This window comes from Panthera leo, assembly GCF_018350215.1.
Source record: "Panthera leo isolate Ple1 chromosome Y unlocalized genomic scaffold, P.leo_Ple1_pat1.1 chrY_random_Un_scaffold_79, whole genome shotgun sequence".
In the NCBI taxonomy this organism is placed as follows: domain Eukaryota; kingdom Metazoa; phylum Chordata; class Mammalia; order Carnivora; family Felidae; genus Panthera; species Panthera leo.
Genome location: NW_024962233.1, coordinates 415,126 through 441,749, shown reverse-complemented (window position 1 = coordinate 441,749; position 26,624 = coordinate 415,126). Strand labels below are relative to the sequence as shown.

The 26,624-nt window shown below is 55.1% G+C and overlaps 2 protein-coding genes across 2 annotated transcripts; both read left to right on the top strand.

Annotated features, from left to right (window-relative positions):
• Window positions 1–2,561: 2,561 nt before the first annotated feature.
• On the top strand, window positions 2,562–5,908 carry LOC122212827 (testis-specific Y-encoded protein 1-like). Its single transcript, XM_042926803.1, has 8 exons — window positions 2,562–2,915; window positions 3,126–3,159; window positions 3,292–3,788; window positions 4,461–4,538; window positions 4,683–4,794; window positions 4,887–5,032; window positions 5,126–5,210; window positions 5,716–5,908. Exons 1-8 carry the CDS (start codon window positions 2,562–2,564, stop codon window positions 5,742–5,744), a joined length of 1,335 nt encoding a protein of 444 aa, XP_042782737.1. The 3' UTR covers window positions 5,745–5,908.
• Window positions 5,909–11,948: 6,040 nt separating this feature from the next.
• On the top strand, window positions 11,949–15,679 carry LOC122212830 (testis-specific Y-encoded protein 1-like). The gene is made up of 6 exons (XM_042926805.1): window positions 11,949–12,771; window positions 14,000–14,077; window positions 14,234–14,345; window positions 14,484–14,629; window positions 14,735–14,826; window positions 15,526–15,679. The coding sequence occupies exons 1-5, from the start codon at window positions 12,088–12,090 to the stop codon at window positions 14,804–14,806; spliced, it is 1,092 nt and encodes a 363-aa protein (XP_042782739.1). The 5' UTR covers window positions 11,949–12,087; the 3' UTR covers window positions 14,807–14,826; window positions 15,526–15,679.
• Window positions 15,680–26,624: the final 10,945 nt, after the last annotated feature.

Below are 26,624 nucleotides of genomic sequence, written 5' to 3'. Positions count from 1 at the left end.
AGGGGGAGGCAGAGAAGTGGCTCCGGACCTGGGAGGGGAGGCAGGGGCTCAATTGCCGGAGCCACGCCCACTGCCCTCCTGCTGATTGCTCCTGAACAGCAGCCCACTGCTCACCTAGGCAGAGCTCCTTCACCCCAAGGACACATGGCCACAAAGTTCACTGCCTCTGCCTCTGCCTCTGCCCCACCTGCACGTCAGCCAGGGCCACTGCAGTGTCCGAAGGGCCACAGGGCCGTGGGCATGCTTCCCAAATGCTAGTGGGCTCCGGAAGGAGGCAGCAGGCATGTAAAAGCCTTGGGCCTGGACACTCCACCTGAGGGCCTAGTCTGGAGCCTCATGCCTCAAGTTCCCTTTCCTTGTGCTCTGTGTCCCTAGCCTGAGATTGGGCTAGGGCCCCAAACCGCATGAGTCATGGTCCGCAAAGCACTGACATTCCTGACAATACCAGGCCTCCATTCTGCTGGAAGAGGGCGTTCAAGGGTCCAGGAATCACAGCAACACCCCTTCTCTCAGTCCCAGATACTGACGCTCATTCATAAATGAACACACACACACACACACACACACACACACACACACACACGTACAAACACACTTCCTCCCTGTGGCTATCTCCAGTTGTGACTTACTCTCCTTCCTCTGCCTCCTTCGGTATCCCTCTGGTCTCTGTCTGTCTCTTTGTCTCTGTGATAGTTTTCTTTTCAGAACGCTTCCTCCCACCCCACCTCCGTCTCTCTTTCTCTTTCTCTGTCCAGTCCTTGTACCGTATGAGTTCATCTGGGCTCCCGTGTGCCGTGCATGTCCATATGGACATAGTAGGCTGCTGACGGCACAGGGCTTCAGGGGAACACGCAAAGAAACACACAAGTAACAGGGGTGAGAGCACATCCAGACCTCCCAAGCCGTGACTGCCTCCAGGCAGCCCACACAAGCTGGGTATACATGTGAACCGTGAAAGGTCAGTCCCTTGGCCCTTGCCCTGTAGGTTGCAGCCAGCTGGGAGGTACTGAAACCCAAGACACTCCCCAGGGTTGAGAGGGGCTGAGGTGAGCGCAGGGGTCGATAGGCTGGGAACCTAGTCGTGGCTGGTGTTTCTCCACCTGCCACATTCCAGTTTTGTCGGTACTGGAAGGTTGGTATCAGTTGTGGCTGTCTTTCCTTGGCATCTCAGTGCAAGCTTCCTTGACCCAATGGAGATACTGAATCTGCCCTAGTTTTCAGCCAGCTTTGGGCCCCAGCACAAATGCATGTGTTGTGTGAGGGGGGAAAGCAAGTGTGAGTCGTGGGAAGGAGCTAGCCTCGCGAGCGGGATGTGACAGAGGGCACGTGTGAGTGCAGAGGTCCACTAGAGTGTCTGTGAGTGTATCGTGGCTGGCGCCTTTGAGTACTTTTGCGTGAGACCCGGCGTTTGCGCTGGCAGCGTGTGCGTGTCTGTGTCCACGTGCCGCGTGGCCGTGCATCTTTGTGCCTGAGTGAGTGTGCGTAGGCCGTTGGGGAGCAAAGGAAAGAGACTGGGGGCTTTCCTGATTTGGTGCGTACCGGGGTGGTTCAAGTGCCAAAGTTCAGAGAGTGCCATCCCTTTGCTCCTGGGATCGCGCATGACAGGCAGCCTCCCCTAGGGTGGTGTCCTCTCCATGTCACACACCTCTTGTCACCGAGTGACAAGAGTTTTCCCTAGCGGGAACAGTGTTCCCTAGCGGGTGCACTGCTAGCCTGCTGTCATGACATACATGTCTTCTTGGAGTAGGGATGGACGTAGGGCGTATGCAAAGGAGGCAGACCAGATGCAAACCAGGGTGCAGACAGCGGGCGCACAGCTGAAATGCGTTTCACGGACAGCTACGCTGACCCGCTCAGTGGATTTGCCAGACTATGGGCACGATGACCAAAGGTGGGGGTGTAAACGTGAAAAGCGTGGAGGTCCCCCTTTTCCCGTGTGTGTAGATAGCCTCGTGCCCAGGCCGTACGGGACGCCGGGGGGGGGGGGGGGGGGGGGGAATGTGAAAGTCCCCTTTTCATTGACAGAGGCCAAACAGGGCACGCAGAGGGCTAAGTTGGAGGCCCCTGGAGGCGCCGCACTACCGAAGCCCGGGGCTCACTGTGTGCCGTTACACGCTCGCAGCAGATTCCCACCGCCCTGAAAGGTGGGGCCGCCGACGCCACGCCCACTGCCGTCCTCATGATTGGTCCTGGAGCCTGGCTGGGAGTCTGGGCGTGGTTTGCAACGCCCTCAGCTTCAGAGCCGCATGCGCACTTCTGTCACCACAAAGGCCTCTGCGGCAGCATCACCACAGCGACAGCCACCGCCGTGGCTTCCTGGGTACAGCGCCTGTGCGCATGCGCCCCCTGGGCCCTTGGTCCACGGCAGAAGGCGGGAGGGCGTTGTCAGCCATTGTCGTCAGGGCTCCACTGACTGGGTCTGGTGAGGGAGGCCCGTGCTTTCACCTCCTGCCGCTTCGTTTGAATCTGCCCCACCTGCGGTCCTGGGCCAGCTCCACATGGCGAAGGATGTAGTGTCTGGAAAATGTGGCAGTGCCCCGTAAACTGCGGTCGCGTTCGTCATGGAAGGCGGTAGTCAAGAGACCCGGGCTCGAGGGCATACAGTATTCCTGGACGCGACTGAGGCGCCACACGACGATGGTGTCGGGGCCAGAATGCCCCGAAGTGCACAAGAATATCCGGTCCGACGTGAGACAGAGGTGTCCGGCCGAAGGGAGGATTTGAAGCTGCTGGTGGACAACATAATATCGGTGGCGGAGCTGTTGGGCCTGGTGGAGGAGGGAGTTGAGGCGGCGGCCACAGAAATACACGTTCTTGCAGATGAGAAGGATGACCAGAGGAAGCATGAGGAAGACGAGGGACAGGCGGGGGAGCAGGATAATTATGTAGAGGAGGGACAGGAGGAGGAAGAGGAGGTGGAGGATAAGGACCAAGAAGAGGGGGAGGAGGAGGAGCGGGAGGAGGACGAGGAGGAATGGGAGGAGGAGGAGGAGGAGGAATGGGAGGAGGACGACGACGAGGATGAGGATGAGGATGAGGAAGATGATTTTCAAGAGGAGGAGGAGTGGGAGGAGGATGACGATGAGGATGAGGATGAGGATGTGGAAGATGATTTTCATGAGGAGGAGGAGGACGAGGAGGAGCAGGATCATAAGAGAAGTAGGAGGAGGAGAAGTAGGAGGAGGAACAGGAACAGAAGGATTAGGAGTAAGAGGAGAAGGAGGGGGAAGAAGGTCAAAAGCCGACGATCAGGGGGAGGAGGAGCAGGGGCAGGACCAGCAGCAGGAGGAGCAGGAGGCCTTACAAAAGGAGCAGAAAGAGAAGGGGGAGGATCAGGAGCAGAGAGATTAGGAGGAGGATGGGGAAGAGTTAAGGGAAGTTGCGGAGCAGGAAGCGGGGGAGCAGGGGCAACAGGATTTACAAGAAGAGCTGCAGGAGGAAGAGGCAAAGCTGGGAAAGGAGGAGAAGGAAGAGATGGAGCTGGGGCACGAAGAGCAGGAGCTGAGGAGCAGGAGAAGGAGGAACCAAAGTGGAAGGAGCAAGGTGGCTGGTGCCTGGGGAACGCACAGGAGCTGCACGTGAAGCAGGAGGAAGAGACGCAGATGAGTGCAAGCCTACATCCTTTCCTGTCCTTGCTCGAGGCTCTTCAGACGGAGGTGCAGCCCTTGAATACACATGCCAGCCGGGAGGACTCTCAACTCAAACCCAGCATATGGCAGAGGCGGCAGCGTCATCTGCAGCAGAGAAGTGCCCTTATCCAGGGCATCCGTGGTTTCTGGGCCAAGGCTGTATCCTTCCTGCTGCTGGTGGAGGGTCCAGAGGGGGCTGGGCTTGCGCAAGAGGAAGGAAAGGGCGGTGCCATTTAGAGGAACCCAGGACAGGGACTGGAGCTAAGCCGCGCTCCAGTGGCCGGGAACGTGCAAACGTGATCCCATCCGGTGGTCCTGGCTCTGCAATGAGTGTGGCAGGAGGGCAGTGCCGGGGTGGGGGAGGCATGTGTGCTTTACGTCGCACCTGGCACGGAAACAGCGCTGGGAGAGTGGGGAGTGGCGGTGGAGGTCCAGGCCAGGTCGGGGAAATGACCGAGGGCTTCTTCCCACACAAAGCCGCGTGGGGGCACGTTTCTGGGTCCCGCTAAGCATCTTGCTGCGGGGAAGGCGATGTGAATGCCCACTGGTCGGCGCGAGACCGGATGTGTGCTGTCTGGCTGTGTGGAAGTAAGCGTCCTCAGTGTCCTCACGAGCACACAAAGCTAGGCGTGGTTGCGGGCGTCTGGGCATGCACAGCCTCCTGTGCGTGTCTAGCAGAGCCCTGCGCGATCCGGAGACCCCGTGGGCCTGGACGCAGCCTGTGGGGAGGGCTTGAGACCCTGGGGGAGGACGCCTGGAGGCTGTCCACACTGGTTCTCTGGTTCGAGCTCTCTCACGCCCAGCACCTGAAGGCTCTTTGACCTGCGGCAGTTTGTGAACCACCCTCAGATGTCAGCCCTGATTAGTAAGCCCGATGAAAGCATGCTTCGCCACATGACCAATTTGAAGGTCGGCCTGGGAGTGGGAGGTGGTGTGGGTGGCTGGCTGTGTGGGGAGGGGAGGTGGTGGGGAGAAGTGATGTGTTCCTTCCTCAGGGGAGGGCGGGTCTCCTGGAACAAGATTTCACATTTCTGCCCCACTGTACCACGGCAGGTGGAGGAACACAAGTTTCCCAGGGAATGCCGGAAGATCCTGCTGTTTTTTGGCAAGAACTCCTACTTCCAGAATGAAGTCGTTACGAAGGAGTATGTCCTAGGCCTTGATGGTAAGTGTCCACTGACTGCATGGGCGGCAGTGGGTGGAGGGTTGAATGCGATAAGTTCTCTGGCGCCTTCTCACATACTCGTCTTCCTGCAGGGTATAGGGCGTCTCATTCCAGTCCCATCCAGTGGTACCCAAGGTACAGACAGGAGGCCTACAGACGCAGGCATGACAACAGCAGCCTCAACTTCTTCAACTGGTTCTCTGACCACAGCTTTGCCGGCTCTAGCAGGATTGCTGAGGTGGGGCCCTGTAACAAGGAAGGGAGGTGATTTTCATGGGTTCCCCCACTGCGTGGGATAGCTACCTGAGGCCTGGCCTGTCTCCCCTACCAGATAATCATAGAGGATCTTTGGCCCAACCCCCTGCCGTATTTCAAGATGAAGGAGGCCCCAGGAGAGAGAACTGAGAGGGAAAGAGGTGAGCAGCCAAGGGTGTGGGCACGGAAATGTGTGCCGTGGGGTCCAGGGCACAATTCTCTTCTGCATGGAGGCACCGAGAATCACAGCGGCACAGGAGGTGACCCCAGGTCAAAAGGGCATCAGCCTGAGACAGGGAGTCTTAAGAAGTAACGTGTCAAAGAGGCTTTGCCCCTTTGGGGAGCCTGAAGGTGGGAAGGGGGCTAGACAAAAAGAATGAGCAAAGCGGGACAACCAAAGCTGGCTCATCACATAGCACGGTGACAACTGTCATTCCCGGACCATGAACCCCACCCTCAGGCCTCCTACCACCATCCCACATGTTGTCTGGCTTCTGGATCCCCTTGTCAGCTTTGGCACAGCTTATCACACCCTCCCATCCTACTTTCCGTTTGGAAACATTCAAGCAACCTTACTCAGGGCCAAGATAAGACTCTCACCTGTCCTGTGTGTGTGTGTGTGTGTGTGTGTGTGTGTGTCTGTCTGTGTGTACCCATATATCCCAGGGATATGCACGATCTTGAGAAGAGTATGAAGGAGCGTCGCACTTCATCGACCCCAGTGGAAACCCTTCCGATGCTCACCGATGGTCCACAAGATTCTCCTGGCCATGAAATAAGGACAAGGGTGGTGGTGACACGTGGCGCAGGGCGGGGGTCCAATACATTTGAAGAAATATAGAATGGGAGATAAACAGCATGAAGTGTTTGTGTGTGTCTTCCTCTCAGGTTCGCTCTGGGGCGTGTCCATGTATACATGCGGCTGTCCAGAGGTGTAAGTGTTCTGTGCCTGCACATTGGAGTTCCAAGGAAGGGCGGGACGTAGGACATTGTCCGTAGGGATGGGTCACACATTGGGATTGCATGTGAGGTCAGTAAGATTGAAGCAATGGGGACTTGAGTGAGGGAGGCCAGGGCACAAACCTGAGAGAAAGGCCAGTGCCCAGGTTCATAGCTTTCCTGTGAAAATGAGGAAATTCAAGGAAACGGAGAGGCCAGCACAGGCCAGGGATGTCCAATATTCAGGGTTTGGGCATGTCCATGATGGTGCCCCCAGAATCCCGCATGGGGACACCCTCAGTCATGTTGACTGAACCGCCACACAGGGAGGAATTCCCAGGGTTGATTACCCTCTGGTTTTCAGACGTCTACCAATGCAGACTGTCTTGTGGACAAGGTCAGGATCTCAGGACCAGCCACACATATTTGAGGGATTGTGAGCAGGTTGTAAGATTGGTGTCCAGGGGAAGGAACCGAGGGACCAGAGGCAGAGTGGGTGGGTAAGACCGATGAAGTTCTGCTTCAGGCAGAGTTGACAGGGACAACATACACACTGCAGAGAAAACAGCCCACTACAGTCTCACGCAACTCCAAAATCACAGCCAACTTTTCTGGTTCCACTTCCTGAAGCTGAGCCTCCCAAACACCGCTTCACTTATTCTCTCTCTCTCTCTCACACACACACACACACACACACACACACACACACACACACACACACACACAAGACTCCTGAAGGAGTCCTAGTGCTGATGCCCTTGTGTGAACTTTGCTGTTTCTGAAAAGACCTCTGGTTACGAATGGGTGGCCCAGATTGCAAGCCAACAGAGGGGAGGGTCGCGGGGAGGTGGGGCTCTTCAAGGGCACGAACACGCCAACCTCTCCCGTGTGCCCTCTGCCCTCTCATCATCAGCCGTGATGAGTCGGGTGATGCTCTTCCTCTGTGTCCACAGGCTTAAGCCGTGTGTCCAACACGCCATGTGAGACTTGTGAGAAGACTCCCAAGTGCAAACACCAGCAGGCGCTCAGGGAGGTCGCCTCGTCCCAGGCAGCCTGTGTTCCTTTGCCTGAGTGCCAGGACAAAGGCTGCCTCAGCCACATAGGGAACGATGGACTTGTGAGGCCTTAGCATTCTGTGCAGAGGTCCCCGGCAGGCCTGGAGCTTAGAAAGGACTGGGACGAGCCTCACCTGCGAAGACGTGAGTGCTGGGATACTCCTTACACAGCAGATGGCTGCTTGCCAGAGATGTCTGTGCTAGGGATGGGGCAAAAGCTCCACCGTGCGAGCAGTGCAGTAGACAGAGTTCAGCCTTGTCCATCGCAGGCTCTTCTGTATCCCCAAGTAACACGGCCCCCAGCACAGCGTGCCTGACACTGACCTCCCGACACTAATATTCCTGTCTCCCAAGCTGCCCAAGCCCCCCAGGATCCCCACTGCACAGCTCTGCAGTACAAGAGCCTTCTCTGCAGTGGCTCTATTCCAGAGAAGGCGTGGGCAGTCCCAGTGCATGGAGGCCTCTTGCCCCTATCATATGCAGACAACATGGTCAGCGGGGTGTCAGCACGCTGTGGAGTTGAGGATCTGTGCGACCAAGCCTTACCTCTTCCAGGGCAGAGGCTGTCGCACTCTCTAGAAGGGAAGGCAGGCCTTTCTCTCGCTGCTGTCTGCACACTGGCTGGAGAGGCACGTCTTCTCAGCTGCTTGATGGGTAAATGTCAGGGTACCCTGGAAAAGCTCCCAGTGCTGACCCGAGTCTTTGGGTGTGAACATCCAAAGAAAGTATGGCCAGTGATTGTGCAGTGGGAATACGGCCTCAGTGGTCATGAGGCTGGGCCCTTTGGGGCATCTTCCTGCACAAGCAGGCCGTTACTTGATAGGTCTTGCCGAGCAGGAACACTTTAGGGGACAGGTGAACACAGGGTCCCCCACATGTTAATATCTCCAGCCAATACCTCCTTCGGGGCCAGGGTGACGTTTCCGCCCGGCCTGTCCCAAACACAAGGTACGGACAAGGTGTGGGTGTGGAATGCACTCATGGCACCCAGAGCCAAACCCTCGAGTGTGGACACTTGAGGTCCGTGGGCAGAGGCCTCGGTGCTCTGTGTCCGAGGGATTACAGCCCTCATGCTGCACACCCGGCATCCCCGGGTGTCCTCCCGTATCCGCAGCTCTCCCCGGGGAGCCCTAGGGTCCAGGAGCTGCTAAACCCCCTGCACAACTGTATCTGCTGCCCAGCGGCCTCTTCCACCCCAACATCAGCGTGTGTGGGCTCCAGAGTGCTGTCCCTCGAGAGAGGACACCCTCAGCAATTCAGGAGCCTTCTGACTTCCATGTCTCTGAACCACACGTGTCTCATTGGCCTGTCGGGATCGTCACGTTGTTCTCTGTTCACAGGAAATGTCTCGCATTGCCTGTGCTCCTCTGTCTCCCTGAGTGAGCCCTGGCGTGTTTGTGTCTTTTCCTGGCTTTGCCTGTGCCGACACCTCTCTGGTGATGCCTCCTTGCCTGGCCTAAGTGGGCACAGCTGTACCCGTGTAACCGCCTTCGTCTCTGCACACCTGTGTGTTGGGTCAGCTGTGGCTCTGGTGGCCTGTCTTGTCTTTGGTGTATGCTTCTGCGCTTGAGTGTGCTTCCCTCTGCATTCAACCCCTTTCTTCCACTGACAGATCCAGTTGCTGTCCTGCTGTCAGGTGGAGGGGCTTCTGCGTGTTCTGTTCTATGTTCCAGGAGCCAGAAATCCTTCCGTGCCTGTAGGACCTTCGTCAGAGGATTGGCCATGCACTCACTGCCAGCCAGTCAATGTCCCCAAATGCAGCTGGCTTGCTGTGAGCATTCCGTCACACCTCTATTTTCTGTCCTTCTGTTTTCAAACCCTTTGCGCCCGAGGGGCTCAAACGTCACTGGCCTGCACATTGCAGATGCAGGCGTAAATTGTGAAAAGCGGACCGGCAACGTTTTCCCACTTACTCTTTTGCCACGTGGCATGTTCCTGGCTGGGAGAGACTTCCCCCTGCCAGTGTGTGTCTCGTTTCCGTGTGCCTCCTGTGTGTTCTGGTCCCTAATTTGTCCATTACGTCCTACCTGGGAGTCTGATTCATGTTTGCAGGAACGAGGCTGACACCTTTGACTGCTGGGTTCTGAGCTCAGCTTAGTCCACCAGGACTAGTGCGTGCCTGAGGGACACAACGGGCAGTGACGGATGTGCCCGTATCCTTCACGTGCAAGCGCTCCGTCCAGCCACCTTCACCGGGACATTTCTCAGCGACCCCTCTTTGTTTGTGGTGAGAGCACTTGCCTCTGAGAAATCTGACGAGGCGGTGAAGCATTGCTTACGGCTGCCCTGTGCAAGTTAGATCTCCAGAACTCATGCACATGGCATGACTGCATCTTCACACCCGAGCCCCGACACCTCCTCATCGCACCCTCCCCTGATTAGCACCACTCTACTCTCTGGTGGACTGCATGCCTTTAACTCCTTTAGTCTCCTCAGGAAGCCATCAGGCAGGGCTCACCACCACTGTGCTTCTGTCAGGGGCTGGCTTCTTTCAGTGAGCCCAGTGCTTTCTGCACTGATGCTCAATGCACCCGCAGAAGGGTGAGCCACACTAAGCCCGGCGGCAAACCCTTTGGCCCTACATTTCCCACATGTGTGCCTGGTGGCAGAGGTGCACAAGGAGCCCGCCTGCATGCGTCTCCCAGGTCCTCCACAGGGTACAAAGTACCGCCTCAGGAGGCTGATCCGCATCACATGGGCATAGCTCTGCTTGCACGTGTTAGCCTTTCGTATCATACAGGCAGCCCAGACTTAGAAATCCTGCTACCTGCTTACAACTATCCAGCCCTCGTGCCTCTGCAGACGCTCTGTGTCTGTACAGACATTTGAGTCACGGTCTCGTGACCTTCCAATACAGCTTGATGGTCTGTCCTTAGCTTACAGCCTGGGATGCGGTTCTCACTCATTGTCCTCCCCTCGGGTGCGAGTTTCCTCCATCACTGTGGTGGAAGGTAACCTTTATCACCATACGTTGGCTTGAAATTACTGGGCGGATCACCTGTCTGCGTCCGGGGATCCGAAGGAGACCTTGGCTCTTTTGCTCACGGTCCACCCTTTCTCTGTGATGAGTCGCTTTGGATGAGAAGCTTGCCAGAGGCGAGGGGGCCTCAGAGTTGAGCACATTTCCTGGGCATCTGTGAGAACTTCGTTGGTTCCACTCGGAAAGCATTGACATTCATGGATGTGCAGCCTCTGCTTTTGCTTGAATTTGCCGAGCTTTGGGACGTGATTTCTTCCCGCACGTGCTGTGCCTAAACCTCTGCTGTGTCTTTCCGGCAGTCCCGTTTCCTGTCTCCTGCTGGTAAGTGCAGGGCTTCCAGCAGCCCTGTGGGGAACGGGTCCTTGTTTTCTTCCCTGCGGTGCCCTCTTCCTCACCCCGAATGACCTCATTGCAGCTTCCTTCTAGTTCAGCGATCGTTTCAGACTGCCCTTAAGGTCCAGGTGGGAGCGGTGCCTTTTGTGCTGAGGGCTGACCACTGTACAGCATTCGTCTCTGTGCAAATTGCACAGGTGAATTTCACCAGGTGAAAGTGCACACTGCAGTTGCCCTGTCTTCAGAGTCAGCCCACCTGTCTCCGCCTCGGCTGCCCCTGCTCTCCTTCCTCCTACCCTCTCCTTACCTCCCCCTCCCTTGTCTTCTTCCTGTCCCTCCCTCCCACTTTCCTTCCAGCTCTCTTTGTCTTCGTCTCCCTCCTCTCCATCACTAATGCCTCCCCCTGTCTCCGCCTGTCTTCCTTGTAATAGGTGCCCCTCTGTCTCTTCTTGTCTTGCTCCTCCTCCCTGTCTCTCCCGCCAATCTCCCCGGACTCTCCCTCTCCAGGCCGGTCTTCCCCTCCACTCGTCCTTCCTTCATCTGCTCTGCTTGCACGTGTCTCTCTCTCTCCCTCTATAGCTCTGTCTCTCTGTGTGTCTCTTTTTCGCTGTCTCTCTCAGTGGACCTTCTGTGTCTGGGTGCATGCTTCTTCAGAATTCTTGTTGGTGCCTGGGAAATGGGAAGGGAACTCGTCTGCTTTCGTGTGTACTAGTGAAAGCAGGCACAGGGCTTTCTCAGAGACAGACACAGACAAGTCTGCAATTCTCGGTGAAGGGCCCCTACGTGCCCTGCGTGGTTGGAGCCGTCCTCCTTTTAGTGGAAGGTTAGATTTCAGGACCGGAGCAAGCTGCTAAATCCTACTACCCCATCTCCCTGGCGCTCTGTACGGAGATCAGTAGGGCACCAGTGGCAGATGGTGCTCTGGGGGTTGTTCTTTGCTCTGCATTGCAGTGCAGTGAGGTCTACTGAGCTGTGTTCTTGCAAGGACATGGCGGTGGGGTGGGTCTAGGGTGGGTGTCACTGGTTCTGGGTGGGCACCCACCTTACCGCCGCCCTCAGCCTGACGGCCAAGGAGGAGATACCGTGCGGACGGCCATGTGGCCCCAGTAGGCGTGACACCAAGGACTTCTCCAGGCCTTGCCCCAGCTTCATGAAGAAGGGGCAAGGGACGGAGCAGGGAGTGGCTCACGGCGTGGACATTCCTGTGCTGAATGCTCTGGTGCCCGCAGTGAGGCCTCTGGGGAAAGGGTGTACAAGCGACCACAGACTGTGTGATACCCGGGACCTCGCAAGTCAGGCCTGGAAGGTGACAGCGCTGAAGAGGACATGCAGCAAAACGGGGGTCACGCTGGCGGCTGGGCACTTGCTCCAGAGCCCGGACCGGCCGCTGGCGCGCGCTTGCTGGCGACCAGCACCCTGTCTTGCTGTCTTGCAACTGATTGCTCTGTGAACCTGGCTAGCGGGCCTGACCTGCCCTGGAACCACTTCTCTCCCAGGCCGCATGCGCACACTCTTCACTGCCTCTGTCTCGGCCCCTCCTCCACAGCAGCCACAGCCAATGCGGAGTCCTCAAATCCCAGAGGCTGTGCGCCTGCGCCCAACTTGGGCGGGCTGCAGCGAGAGGCAGCAGGGAGCTAACAGCCTTGAGGCCCAGGCTCCCTCCACCTGCTTCCACTTCCTTGTCCTTGTCCTGAGGCTGCCCTAGCTACACTGGGGCCGGGGCCGAGCGTCATGGCCAGCGTGTCGCGGTCCGGACAAAGCGGAGATTCCCGCCGACCCTGGGCCCTGATCGTCCCGGATGCGAAAGGTGGAGAGTCCCGGCCCCGCGGGAATGCAGGGGCGCTGGAGGGCGTGGGCTGGCCTCAGTCCCCAGGTTCAGGGGCGGCAAACGCCCATCCTGTGCAGGAAGCCCAGGCCGGGTGTGAGATACAGGTGGCAAGCCCAGCGGAGGAATTGGTGCTGATATTGGATGACGGAATGGTGGCGGCTGAGGTGGTGATCGGGGAGGAGGAAGAGGACGGCGAGGCGACCAAGGATGAGGTGGCTGGAGAGGAGAATTCTGAGGAAGCCAAGCCAGAAGCAGAGGACATGCACGAGGAGGAGGAGGTGGAAGTTGAGAGACAGCAGCAGGAGGAGTTTCAGGAGCAAGAGGAGAAGCGCGAGGCAGATGCAGAGGCGGAGGAGGGGCCCCAGCTCTCACAGCCGCTGCAGCAGCAAGAGCCAGCGCTGCGTCCTGCCTCAGCCCAGGACCCGCTGGCAGCACTGGAGCGTCTTCAGCTGGAGATCAGCGCTGGGAATGCCCAGGATTCCAGGGCCTTATGGCGGCTGAAGCGCAGGATTCTTCGGAGGCAGATTTCTTACCTGGATCACAGAAGGGCCATCATCAAGCACATCCCTGGCTTCTGGGCCCAGGCGGTATCCTTCCTTGTGCTGGTGGGTGATGGCGGGGGCTGTTGTGCAGGAGGGCTGGGCACTGAGAGCAGGGTGCCTCAGGGCGATGGCCCCCAGAGAGGAGAGCTGGGGAATGGTCCCTGGCCCTGGGTTGGTGTGGTCTGGGATCCAGTGTAAGGCCTTGGACAGGGGCGGTTGTTGGGGATGGGGGGACTTGGTGACTGGGTCTGTTTCCTCTAGGTCTCCGCCAACGTTGGCCTGCAGGCTGGTCTCAAATATTACTTGCAGACACGAGCCATGTGTCCCCATGCTACCAGAGCTAGGGTAGCACAAAGCAGCCTTCACTCAGAGCAGATAAGGCAAGGAAACATTTCGCTGCAAAATGGGAGAGTTACGCAGGCCGCACACCCACCTTCACATTCACAGGCTGTGCACGTTTCCTAGCAGTTCCTTCAAAAGAGAGCATTTCAGACACACACTCATGACCTTTAGTGGAACCACGCCACGCCCCTTTGCCAGACAGTAGGACGACTGAGACCCACTCCGAATGGGGTACAAGCTGCCTCCTCAGACCCTGACACACACACACACACACACACACACACACACACACACACACACACACACACACAGAGGATTCTCTCCTGGTATCTCCACCCCTGCTTCCCTCTCTGTCCTCAGGCTCCGGCTCGGTCCCACCCATGTCTTTCTCTCCGGACTGGCTGTGTCACTGTGTCTAATCCTTTTCCCTCCTCGGCCCTCCTCGGCCGTGCTTCTCGATCTCTTTCTCCCTCCCACACCCTCTGCTTGCAGCGTAAGTGTGCAGTCGGGTTCCTGTAAGCCATGTTATTCCATCTGGACTCAGGAGGCTGGTGACAACATAGGTCTTCACGGGAATATGCCAAGAAACCCAGCCGTGAGGAGGGGTCAGAGCACATGCCGACATCACAAGCTATGATGGGCTGCTGGCAGCCCACACAGGTCAGATATAGGAAGGAACTGTGAGGCGTGCAGGCAGTGGAGTCTCCCCCTGCTGTGTGCAGACAGCGTGGGAGGTACAGGAAGCCAACGGACTGCCCAGTGTCGATGGGGTCTGATGCATGTGCAGAGGCTGAGGAGTGTGGGGACTAGTGTTTCCTGGTCTTTCTGCACATGCCGTGATCTAGTCCCTTGCTCTTAGCCTGGGAGGGTTGGAGGGGGGCTGTGTCTGTTTCCACAGCATCTGAAGGCACAGCTCCTTGACACAGCACAGATTCTGAATCACCCCCAGTTGTCGGCCATGATCGGTGCCCAGGACAAAGACGTGCTCAGCTACGTGGTCGACTTGGAGGTCAGACCGGGGAGGCTGTGGCTGGGGGCCATCCCGTCGGGTGTGGGATTTGGGCAGGAGAGGGTGGGGCAAAGGTGCTCACCCTCACAGCCAGGCAAGTAGCTCAGGACCCCGAGGGAGGACACTTGCCCCCTCCTGTCCCATTGCTCACGGCAGGTGGAAGAAGTGAGCCATCCCAAGTACCGCTGCAGAGTGATGTTTTTCTTTGGGGACAACCCGTACTTCTGGAACCCAGTGATCATTAAGGAGTATCAGCTTAGCTTTGCTGGTAGGGTGTGGGTCCCATGATGGTGCGGGGCAGGGGGATGAGGAGCATGAATCAGGGGCAGGAGGGAGGGGGAGGGGGAGGGGCAGGTGGGTGGGGAGGAGGCCATCAGCTTGCTCCTCAAATCCTCTCTTCCTGCAGGCTACAAGGCATCGCGTTCCACTCCAGTCCAGTGGTTCTGGGATTATGAACGTGGAGCTCCCAGTCGCAGGCATGACCCCACCAGGCTTAACTTGTTGAACTGGCTGTGTGAGCACAGCTGCCCAGGGACAAACAGGATTGCCGAGGTGGGGCCCTTGAGGCCTTCGTCAGCAGTGGGGATGTGGGTGGCCCTGGGCCAGAGAGGTGAGTGGTCTATGCCCAATATGGCACCGGCCTGTGTCCCCTACCAGATCATCATCGAGGACCTGTGGCCCAATCCCCTGCAGTACTTCCTGATGGAGGAAGGGACCAGAAGACAGTGACCTGACATGCGCATGTGTCGGTGAGAACCCCAGTATACGGTGTGTTGACCTGCGTGTTGTATGGGCAAGGGAACGTGGGCCACACATTGGCTTGGAAATGGAAGGTCCGCCAAGACAGGGACACAGGTAGCATGGGGAGAGGGTGGGAGGATGACAGGGAACCTGCAGAGACTCAGCTGCAAACACACAGAGGGTCGAAGCCTGCAAACCAAATGCAGTTGTGCTGTGGGCTGGGGCTTTGGAGAGCAACTCGGGAGGAGCAGTGCTTCACCACAAATGCTCCCCGTGGATGTCCGCCCTGTCCCGGGCTTCCCCCTGCTCCTTCAGTCTGGATTTGCCTGCCAGTCTTTGGGTCAGGAGCTGCCGTGTCCCCAGGCGCCACTGTGGTGAGAATCTCGCACTTCCTTCCATGTGCCCCACCACGCCATGTCCTCCCACAACCCGACAGCCATTCTTAGAACTGGTCCAAGGCCATTGGGGGCTGGAAATGAATCCCTGGGTGAGAAAGCAAGGGGGATCGCAAAAGGGCGAGGCACAAGAGTGACACCATCTGGGATGTATTTGCAAATATCCCGTATCATTCTTGGTTTCTGTTGCGTGGGTGTGTGTGTGTGTGTGTGTGTGTGTACGCAAATGTGTCTCTGTGTGCCCACATGCGTCAGGGGCTCTGCATCTGTGTGGGCGTGAATGGCGCAGAGCTTCTATCTTTGCCCATGCAGAAACAATGGAGGACGCCACCAGTGCTGGAAGAGATGGGTGGATGAGTCTCCTGTCTTCTACGTGCCCGGGAGAGAATTGAGGAAGAGATAACGTGTGGCAGCCTTGAAGAGTTTCCACGATGTTTATGTGGACACATACAGGAAGCTAAAAACCCTTCTGGTTTTGGTGTGTGTGTGTGTGTGTGTGTGTGTGTGTGTGTGTGTGTGTGTGTTTATGGGGGACGCAAGGAGGGACGACGAGGAAGGGACCTGAGTGTGACTGTCCTAGCCACTGCCCGGGTGATTCTGTGTGTGCAGGAGAGGTGCAGTACTGGGGTGGGGCCGGTGTTGCCATGTGCACAGAGGCCTGCCTTCTTGGGCAGGAAGAGCCTGGAAGGAGGAGGAGGAAGAGACAGACCTGTTATTTGGAGATTTATTGTATAGGCCAGAGCCGAAAGGCAGGGAAGGGGATTGCACAGTGGGACCAAATTGGTCCATTGGGTCGTGGTACAGTGTGGCCAGGACTCGGGGGGTTTCATCCAGGACCCTTGCTCCCAGAGGGGTGTTGTGTCCTTGGTGAGATAGAATCCAGTCAGCAAAGCCTCCAGTCAGGATCAGAGCTAAGACCACATGTCCCCGGACAACTCAGGAGCAGGCAGCCTTCTCATAGTCGATGCCAGTATACCTTGCTGCTGCCTCCCACACCCGGGGCTCCTTTGACCCCGAGCCCTGTCCTCAGACAGTGGCTCAGGATGGGAGATGTGTGAGGGGGAGGGGCAGGTGTGGGTTGTGGGCAGCAGCGAGGCTTATGAGTGGGAATTCATGGAGAGAGTACGCACGAGGGCAGAGATCAGGCGTGAGTTCGTGCGAGTGTGTGTGGGCGTCTGTGGCAAACTGGGCCTGAGATCCGTGGTGGTGCCGGCAGTGTGAGCGTGCATATGTTCGTGCGATTGCGTAGCCGTGTGTCTCTGTGTGTGCAGGAGTGGGTGGTTAGGCCACTGGAGAGACAAGGAGAGACACAGCGGTCTGTGTGAATGAGGTGCTTATGTGGGACGGTCAGGTGCCAGAATACAAGAGTGCAGTCCCTTCCCTCCTGAGTCCTGATGGTAATCGCTGGGATGGGTGCAGTCGTTGCTGTGCCAGGGGGCTCAAGTCAGGATGCAAAAGGGAGATTGGTGCAAGGTCAAGAGGGGGGCCGAGGGGAGGAAAGCCTGTGTCCAGTGGCCAGTGGACCACTTGTGAGTAAGTGTGCTTGTGTGTGTGTTAGTGTGTGTCTATGTGGGAGTGAGTGTGTGTGTGTGTGTGTGTGTGTGTGTGTGTGTGAGTGGCTCTGGTGGGCCGACAGTAGCAAATACGTAGGGGCTACATGGTGTGCCCAGGCTTTGTGCACAGGGTAGCTAGGGAACCCAACCTGTCAGGCTACGTGGTGTGCAGAGGGCGTAGGTATTTCCCTGGAGGGAGCCGTCTAGCAAAAATCTCTGCTCTTGGCAGACGAGCCATGTTTTGTCACCAGTCAGCTCTTCCTCGGGGCTCTCCTCTCTGCTTCCTGTGCACCAGGCCCAGGGAAAGGGAGGAGCTGGGACCCTAGACCTCAGGTGACTTGAGTCCCCCAGGGGTGCCATAGCAGGGTGGTGTGGGTGTTCCATGTGTGGATGGGCAGGTGAGCAGCCTGCCAGCTGCTCTCTGAGGGGACAGTTCCTTGCCAGCAACACCTCTCCCCGCAGCACAAGATCACCACTGTCGCTGCAGCTGGGCTGGGGACATGTCAAGGTGTGTCCCAGAACTGTGTTCCCCTTGCATGTAAGTGGTGCCAGAATGCGCCTCTCAGTCCCTGTGCGGGTGACCCTGATTAGCCTCAGGCTTTGTCGACTCCTGGCCTCATGTAAATGGGGAACTGGGTTCCTTTCTCAGTGTCTCAGCGGTTGCATGTCGACAGAGGATGCTGTGGACATTGTGGTCAGGATTCTGACCGGGCTCCCCCCGCCCTGCCCCAAACCACAGTGGGCAGCACATGGCCCACTGTGTGTGCGCTTTGGGGAGGCTAAAGCCGTACAGCCCCTCCAGTATTCTTCTCAGGTGGTGGACGGTCAAAGGGGCCTAGGGAGGAACACTGGTCCCAGTCTGCTGCCGGCTGTGCCCACAGGTGTGTGTGCCCAGCTCCTTGACGCTGAAGCTGCAAGGCTTCCGCACTGCCCCCAAAGCCCCATCCCTAGAATTTGCGTGTGGGCCAGATGGAAGTGAAGTCCCAGTGACCCTGCGGGAGCACAGCGGGTGGTCTCGTCTGTGCCTGGCCACCCACCTACCTGCCTTCCCCGCAGCCCGTTGCCCCCATACAGGGCTTTCGGTAAACACACGGCCACCGTCCAGCATGAGAGGAAAGGCTTGACGGTGTCCCAGTACCGCTGGTCATGTGTTGGCTGCTGCCAGCTGACAGCATGGAGACCCCATGGCCCAGTGGAGGATGTCCGACCTGTCCTACAAGGAACTGGGGACGACTGTACGGATGCATCAGGTCCCATGCAGTAACCTAGGCCTGACCTTATCCGCCTAGGGGGTGATCGAAGCGCCTTGGGGTCCCAGGCCTGGCATATGTGTCGGTGAGCTTCCTCCTGGATGGCGCTGCCGACACAAGGCTGGCTGGTCAGGGGTCGCGTGTGAGGCCCGTTGGGTCCCGGCCTCTAGGTCCGATACTGCTGTAGGTGTTGTTGAAAAGACAGAGCACGATATGACCATCCCTTGGGTGTCGCTGCACCGGGGATCCCGTCGCTGCTCCCAGGTTCCCACTACCGAGTCTCCCCGGGAGGCCTGGGAGGTTGCCAGGCTCCTTTTGCAGGGACACAAAGGCTTGTGAGAGCCCATCCGCAGGGTCCGGTGCTCATTGCGGATGACTTGGGGGCAGTGCGAGATCTATTGCTCCCGTCCTTAGAGGACATTGTGGTAGTCTTAAGGGACAAAGATGTGCCTGGAGAATAGAAGGATGTCCAGAGGAAGCATTGGAGGAGGAAGAGGACGAGGAGGAGTAGGAGGATGAGGAGGAGTTGGAGGAAGAGGATTGGGAGGAGTTAGAGCTGGAAGAGAAGGGTGAATGATTAGGTGCAGGAGAGGGAACAAGTGGAGGAGGAGGATGTCCAGGATGAGGAGGAGCGCGAGCCAAAGGAGCAGGAGCAGCTGGGGGAGGATGTTGAGGAGGACGAGAGCAGAGGGAAGAGGGTGGGGAGAAAAGATAGAGCCAGGGTTCCAGAGCATGAGTAGAAGTGTAGGAGCAGAAGGAGGAAGAGCCCGAGGAGGAAGAGGTGGAGGGAGAGGAGGAGCAGGAGGAGTTGGAGGAAGAGGATTGGGTGGGGTTAGAAGAAGAGGAGGAGGAGAAGGAGCAGTGAATGACTGGGTGCAGGAGAAGGACAAATGGAAGAGGATGATGTCCAGCACCAGGAAGAGGAGGATTACGGGCCAGAGGAGCAGGAGCAGCTGGAGGACGGAGTCGACTAGGACGAGAGCAGAGGGAAGAAGAGGTGAAAGTTCAGAGGTAGGGCAGGAAGGGCAGTAGCAGGAGAGGACCTGGAGAAGGAGGAAGAGTCCTAGGAGGAAGAGATGGAGGAGGAGGAAGAGGTGAAGGACGAGGAGGATCAGATGGAGGAAGAGGACTGGGAGGAGTTACAGGAGGAGGAAGACGAGTGAATGATCGGGTGCAGGCGAGGGAAGAAGTGGAGGAGGAGGAAGTCCAGGACGAGCAAGAGGAGGAGGACGAGTCGAAGAGCAGTAGTAGCTGGGGAGGAAATTGAGCAGGTACGTGGCATGCAGAAGTGAACTTGGAGAGCGAGGAGGCATGGGAAGGGAGGTGCTTTTGTGCGCGGAGAGGCGAAGGAGACTGGGCAGGTGGAAATTTTACTAACTTTCTTTAATACTCTTCTACATTATTCTTTCCTTTTGTGTCTATATTCACAGATTCTATTTTACTCCCATCTTCTCCTTTTAGTCTACTTCAGTGTATTGATTTTTCAAATTCTCACAACATTTCCCTTTTTAATATTTTTTATTAGTATTTTCTAAATTTTTCTCCACTCCCACGTTTTTTTCTCTCCTGTGTCAAAACCACTTTCAACACCCAGGTGAAACATGCCTAGAATCTAGCATCATTCATTCCATTATTCACATGTGTGTTTTTAAGTTTTTACTTTTAACATTTTATAATTTGAATATTTCATTGAATTTTCTACCTCATGAGTTCCTTTTCTCCATTCAAAATGACAAAGGGAAGGAATTCACCCAGAAAGAAAGAGCCTGAAGAAACGAGAGCCAGGGATTCAACCAACACAGACACAAGCAAGATGTCTGAAGCAGCATTTAGAAGCACGATTATGAGAATACTAGCTGCAGTCCAATGTAGATTAGAGTCCCTTTGTGCAGAGAAAAAATGCAGTAAAAACTGGCCAGAATGAAATTAAAAATGATATAACTGAGCTGCAATGACGGATGGATGCAGCGGTGTCAAGGATGGATGAGACAGAACAGAGAATCAGCGATTCAGAGGACCAACTTATGGAGACTATGGAAGCAGCAAAATCGAGGGAGATTAAGGAAAAGAGCACGATTGAAGAATTGGAGAAATCAGTGACTCATGCAGAACGAAAAACAACATCAGAATCATAGGGGTCCCGAAGAGGAAGAGAGAGAAAAAGGGGTAGAAAGGTTATGTGAGCAAATCATAGTGGGAAGTTTTGCTAACCTGGGGAAAGACACACCATCAAAAGCCAGGAAGCACCGAGGACCCCATCAGATTCAACAAAAACTGACCCTCAGCAAGGCATATCATATCCAAACTCACAAAGTACTCAGGCAAAGAGAATCATGAAGGCAGCAAGGGAAACAAGTCCCTAAACTACAAGAGAAGACAGATCAGGTTTGCAGCAGACCTATCCAGAGAAACTTGGCAGGCCTTAAAGGAGTGGTAGGATACGTTCAAAGTGCTGAATCAGAAACATCCACAGTGAAGAATTCTTTATCCAGCAAGGCCGTCATTCAAAATAGAAACAGAGGAAAAAGGTTCCCAGATACACAAAATTTAAAGGAGTTTGTGACCGCTAAATCACACCTGCATGCAATTTTAAGGGGGGACACTCAGAGGGAAATGGATATCTATCTATCTATCTATCTATCTATCTATCTATCTATCTATCTATCTTTATAATTATATTTATATATACAAATAGATATAGAATTATATATATAGATGTATATAGACATATACATATCGATATAGATATAGATATATAGATACAGTTAATACAATACATATACATAGACATACATATACATATACATATACATATACATATACATATACATATACATACACATACACATATACATATAGATGGAGATGGAGACGTAGATACAGATATAAAGATATATAGATATGTTTTCCTCCAACTCTTCAAACAAGATAATGGCCATAAAATCGTGTCTTTCAGTACTACTTTAAACGTCAGTGGACTGAATGCTCCAATCAAAAAACATAGGGGAACAGAATGGATGAGAAAACAAGTTCCATCGATATGCTGTTTACCAGAGACCCACTTTAGATGTGAAAACAACTTCAGAGTGAAAAGAAGGGGATGGAGAATCATCTGTCATGCTACCCGTCAACAAAACAAAGCCAAAGTAGCCATACTTCTATCAGACCATCTAGACTTTAATTTAAGACTGTGTCAAGTGATACACAAGGGCATGATGTCATAATTCAGGGGTCTATCCACCAAGAAGACCTAGCAAATGGATACATTTATGTGGCGTATTTGAGAGCAACCAAATATGCAAACCAATTAAACGCAAACATAAGGAACCTCATTCTTAGTAATGCCATCATAGGAGGAGACTTCTATGCACTCACTCACTGCAATAGACAGATCATGTAAACGAAAAATCAACAAGCAAACGGGGGCTTTGAATGACACACTGGACAAGATGGGCTTCACAGATATGTTCAGAACATTTCATAATAAAGCAGCAGAATATACATTCTTCTCTGGTGCTCATGGAATATTCTCCTCTATAGATCATATGCTGGGGAAAACAGTCATCCCTAAGGAAGTTCAAAGAGATCGAGGTCACACCGTGCATATTTTCAGACCACAACACTAAGAGACTCGAAATCAACTACAAGAAACAATTTGGAAAGGTAACAAATACTGGGAGACTGAAGAACATCCTACTAAAGATTGAATGGGCTAAGCAAGGGTTGAAAGAGAATATAAAAAGTATACGGAAGTCAATGAAAATGTATATGGAAGTCAGTGATAACACCACAACCCAAAACCTCTGGGACGCACCAGGGTCGGTTATAAGAGGACCTATCTAGCAAGTCAGGTCTTCCTAAAGAAGAAAGAAAGATCTCAGAGACACAACCTCACCTTACGCCTTAAGAGGCTGTAAAAAGAACACCATACGAAACCCAAAACATTCAGGAGACAGAAAATAACAATGATTAACGGAAATTAATGCTATTGAAACCAAAAATCAAACAAAACAAAAACAAAAACAACCTCAAACAAACAAACAAAGAAACAAACCAAAATAGGAGAACAGATCAATGAGCCCAGAAGCTGCTTCTTTGAAGGAATTAACAAAATTGATAAGCCAGTCATCAGTTTGATGAAAAAGAAAAAGGAAAGGGCCCAAATAAAGAAACGCAAGAATGAAAGAGGAGACATCACAACCAACACAGCAGAAAGGCAAACAATAAGAAGAGAATATTAGGAGCAATTATTTGCCAATACAATGGGCAATCTGGAAGAAATGGACAAATTCCTAGAAATATATACACTACCAAAGCTGAGAGAGGAAGAAAAGGAAAATTTGAACAGACCCATCACCAGTAAAGAAATCAAATTAGTAATCAAAAACCTGCCGAAGGAAGAAGACTGCAGGGCCAGATGGCTTTCCAGGGGAGTGCCAGCAAACATTTAAGGAAGAGTTAACACTTATTCTCTTGAAGCTGTTCTCACAATAGAAATGGAAGGAAAACTTGCAAACTCTTTCTATGAAGCCAGCGTTACCTTGATTCCAAAACCGGAAAGAGACCCCACTGAAAAGGAGAACTATAGGCCAATTTCCCTGATGCACATGGATGCAAAACTCCTCAACAAGATATTAGACACTCGGATCCAACAATACATGAAAATGTCATTCACCACGACCCAGTGGGATTTGTACCTGGGACGCAGGGCTGGTTCAACATCTGCAAAACAATTAACGTGATTCCTCACATCAATAAAAGAAAGGACGAGAACCACAGGATCCTCTCAATCGATGCAGACAGAGTGATGGACAAAATACAGCATCCTTTCCTGGTAAAACCCCTCAAGAAAGTAGGGATAGAAGGAGCACACATCGAGATCATAAAGCCATGTATGAACGACCCAACGTGAATATCATCTCAAGGAGCAAAAGCTCTCAGCTCAAGTCACGAACGAGACAGGAATGTCCACCGCCTCCACTGTTATTCAACACAGTATTGGAAGTCTTAGCCTCGGGCCTCTTCATCCTTCTGCTCCCCCTCTGCAGCTACTGCTCTTCCAGCCCTGGCTCTACCTTTCCTCCTCCTCCTCTTCTTCCCTCTGCTCACGTCCTCCTCAATTTCCTCCCCAGCTACTACTGCTCTTCGACTCGTGCTCCTCCTCTTGCTCGTCCTGGACTTCCTCCTCCTCCACTTCTTCCCTCGCCTGCACCCGATCATTCACTCGTCTTCCTCCTCCTGTAACTCCTCCCAGTCCTCTTCCTCCATCTGATCCTCCTCGTCCTTCACCTCTTCCTCCTCCTCCAACTCTTCCTCCTAGGACTCTTCCTCCTTCTCCAGGTCCTCTCCTGCTACTGCCCTTCCTGCCCTACCTCTGACCTTTCACCTCTTCTTCCCTCTGCTCTCGTCCTAGTCGACTCCGTCCTCCAGCTGCTCCTGCTCCTCTGGCCCGTAATCCTCCTCTTCCTGGTGCTGGACATCATCCTCTTCCATTTGTCCTTCTCCTGCACCCAGTCATTCACTGCTCCTTCTCCTCCACCTCTTCTTCTAACCCCACCCAATCCTCTTCCTCCAACTCCTCCTGCTCCTCCTCTCCCTCCACCTCTTCCTCCTCGGGCTCTTCCTCCTTCTGCTCCTACACTTCTACTCATGCTCTGGAACCCTGGCTCTATCTTTTCTCCCCACCCTCTTCCCTCTGCTCTCGTCCTCCTCAACATCCTCCCCCAGCTGCTCCTGCTCCTTTGGCTCGCGCTCCTCCTCATCCTGGACATCCTCCTCCTCCACTTGTTCCCTCTCCTGCACCCAATCATTCACCCTTCTCTTCCAGCTCTAACTCCTCCCAATCCTCTTCCTCCAACTCCTCCTCATCCTCCTACTCCTCCTCGTCCTCTTCCTCCTCCAATGCTTCCTCTGGACATCCTTCTATTCTCCAGGCACATCTTTGTCCCTTAAGACTACCACAATCTCCTCTAAGGACGGGAGCAATAGATCTCGCACTGCCCCCAAGTCATCCGCAATGAGCACCGGACCCTGCGGATGGGCTCTCACAAGCCTTTGTGTCCCTGCAAAAGGAGCCTGGCAACCTCCCAGGCCTCCCGGGGAGACTCGGTAGTGGGAACCTGGGAGCAGCGACGGGATCCCCGGTGCAGCGACACCCAAGGGATGGTCATATCGTGCTCTGTCTTTTCAACAACACCTACAGCAGTATCGGACCTAGAGGCCGGGACCCAACGGGCCTCACACGCGACCCCTGACCAGCCAGCCTTGTGTCGGCAGCGCCATCCAGGAGGAAGCTCACCGACACATATGCCAGGCCTGGGACCCCAAGGCGCTTCGATCACCCCCTAGGCGGATAAGGTCAGGCCTAGGTTACTGCATGGGACCTGATGCATCCGTACAGTCGTCCCCAGTTCCTTGTAGGACAGGTCGGACATCCTCCACTGGGCCATGGGGTCTCCATGCTGTCAGCTGGCAGCAGCCAACACATGACCAGCGGTACTGGGACACCGTCAAGCCTTTCCTCTCATGCTGGACGGTGGCCGTGTGTTTACCGAAAGCCCTGTATGGGGGCAACGGGCTGCGGGGAAGGCAGGTAGGTGGGTGGCCAGGCACAGACGAGACCACCCGCTGTGCTCCCGCAGGGTCACTGGGACTTCACTTCCATCTGGCCCACACGCAAATTCTAGGGATGGGGCTTTGGGGGCAGTGCGGAAGCCTTGCAGCTTCAGCGTCAAGGAGCTGGGCACACACACCTGTGGGCACAGCCGGCAGCAGACTGGGACCAGTGTTCCTCCCTAGGCCCCTTTGACCGTCCACCACCTGAGAAGAATACTGGAGGGGCTGTACGGCTTTAGCCTCCCCAAAGCGCACACACAGTGGGCCATGTGCTGCCCACTGTGGTTTGGGGCAGGGCGGGGGGAGCCCGGTCAGAATCCTGACCACAATGTCCACAGCATCCTCTGTCGACATGCAACCGCTGAGACACTGAGAAAGGAACCCAGTTCCCCATTTACATGAGGCCAGGAGTCGACAAAGCCTGAGGCTAATCAGGGTCACCCGCACAGGGACTGAGAGGCGCATTCTGGCACCACTTACATGCAAGGGGAACACAGTTCTGGGACACACCTTGACATGTCCCCAGCCCAGCTGCAGCGACAGTGGTGATCTTGTGCTGCGGGGAGAGGTGTTGCTGGCAAGGAACTGTCCCCTCAGAGAGCAGCTGGCAGGCTGCTCACCTGCCCATCCACACATGGAACACCCACACCACCCTGCTATGGCACCCCTGGGGGACTCAAGTCACCTGAGGTCTAGGGTCCCAGCTCCTCCCTTTCCCTGGGCCTGGTGCACAGGAAGCAGAGAGGAGAGCCCCGAGGAAGAGCTGACTGGTGACAAAACATGGCTCGTCTGCCAAGAGCAGAGATTCTTGCTGGACGGCTCCCTCCAGGGAAATACCTACGCCCTCTGCACACCACGTAGCCTGACAGGTTGGGTTCCCTAGCTACCCTGTGCACAAAGCCTGGGCACACCATGTAGCCCCTACGTATTTGCTACTGTCGGCCCACCAGAGCCACTCACACACACACACACACACACACACACACACACACACACACACTCACTCCCACATAGACACACACTAACACACACACAAGCACACTTACTCACAAGTGGTCCACTGGCCACTGGACACAGGCTTTCCTCCCCTCGGCCCCCCTCTTGACCTTGCACCAATCTCCCTTTTGCATCCTGACTTGAGCCCCCTGGCACAGCAACGACTGCACCCATCCCAGCGATTACCATCAGGACTCAGGAGGGAAGGGACTGCACTCTTGTATTCTGGCACCTGACCGTCCCACATAAGCACCTCATTCACACAGACCGCTGTGTCTCTCCTTGTCTCTCCAGTGGCCTAACCACCCACTCCTGCACACACAGAGACACACGGCTACGCAATCGCACGAACATATGCACGCTCACACTGCCGGCACCACCACGGATCTCAGGCCCACTTTGCCACAGACGCCCACACACAAACTCGCACGAACTCACGCTGGATCTCTGCCCTCGTGCGTACTCTCTCCATGAATTCCCACTCATAAGCCTCGCTGCTGCCCACAACCCACACCTGCCCCTCCCCCTCACACATCTCCCATCCTGAGCCACTGTCTGAGGACAGGGCTCGGGGTCAAAGGAGCCCCGGGTGTGGGAGGCAGCAGCAAGGTATACTGGCATCGACTATGAGAAGGCTGCCTGCTCCTGAGTTGTCCGGGGACATGTGGTCTTAGCTCTGATCCTGACTGGAGGCTTTGCTGACTGGATTCTATCTCACCAAGGACACAACACCCCTCTGGGAGCAAGGGTCCTGGATGAAACCCCCCGAGTCCTGGCCACACTGTACCACGACCCAATGGACCAATTTGGTCCCACTGTGCAATCCCCTTCCCTGCCTTTCGGCTCTGGCCTATACAATAAATCTCCAAATAACAGGTCTGTCTCTTCCTCCTCCTCCTTCCAGGCTCTTCCTGCCCAAGAAGGCAGGCCTCTGTGCACATGGCAACACCGGCCCCACCCCAGTACTGCACCTCTCCTGCACACACAGAATCACCCG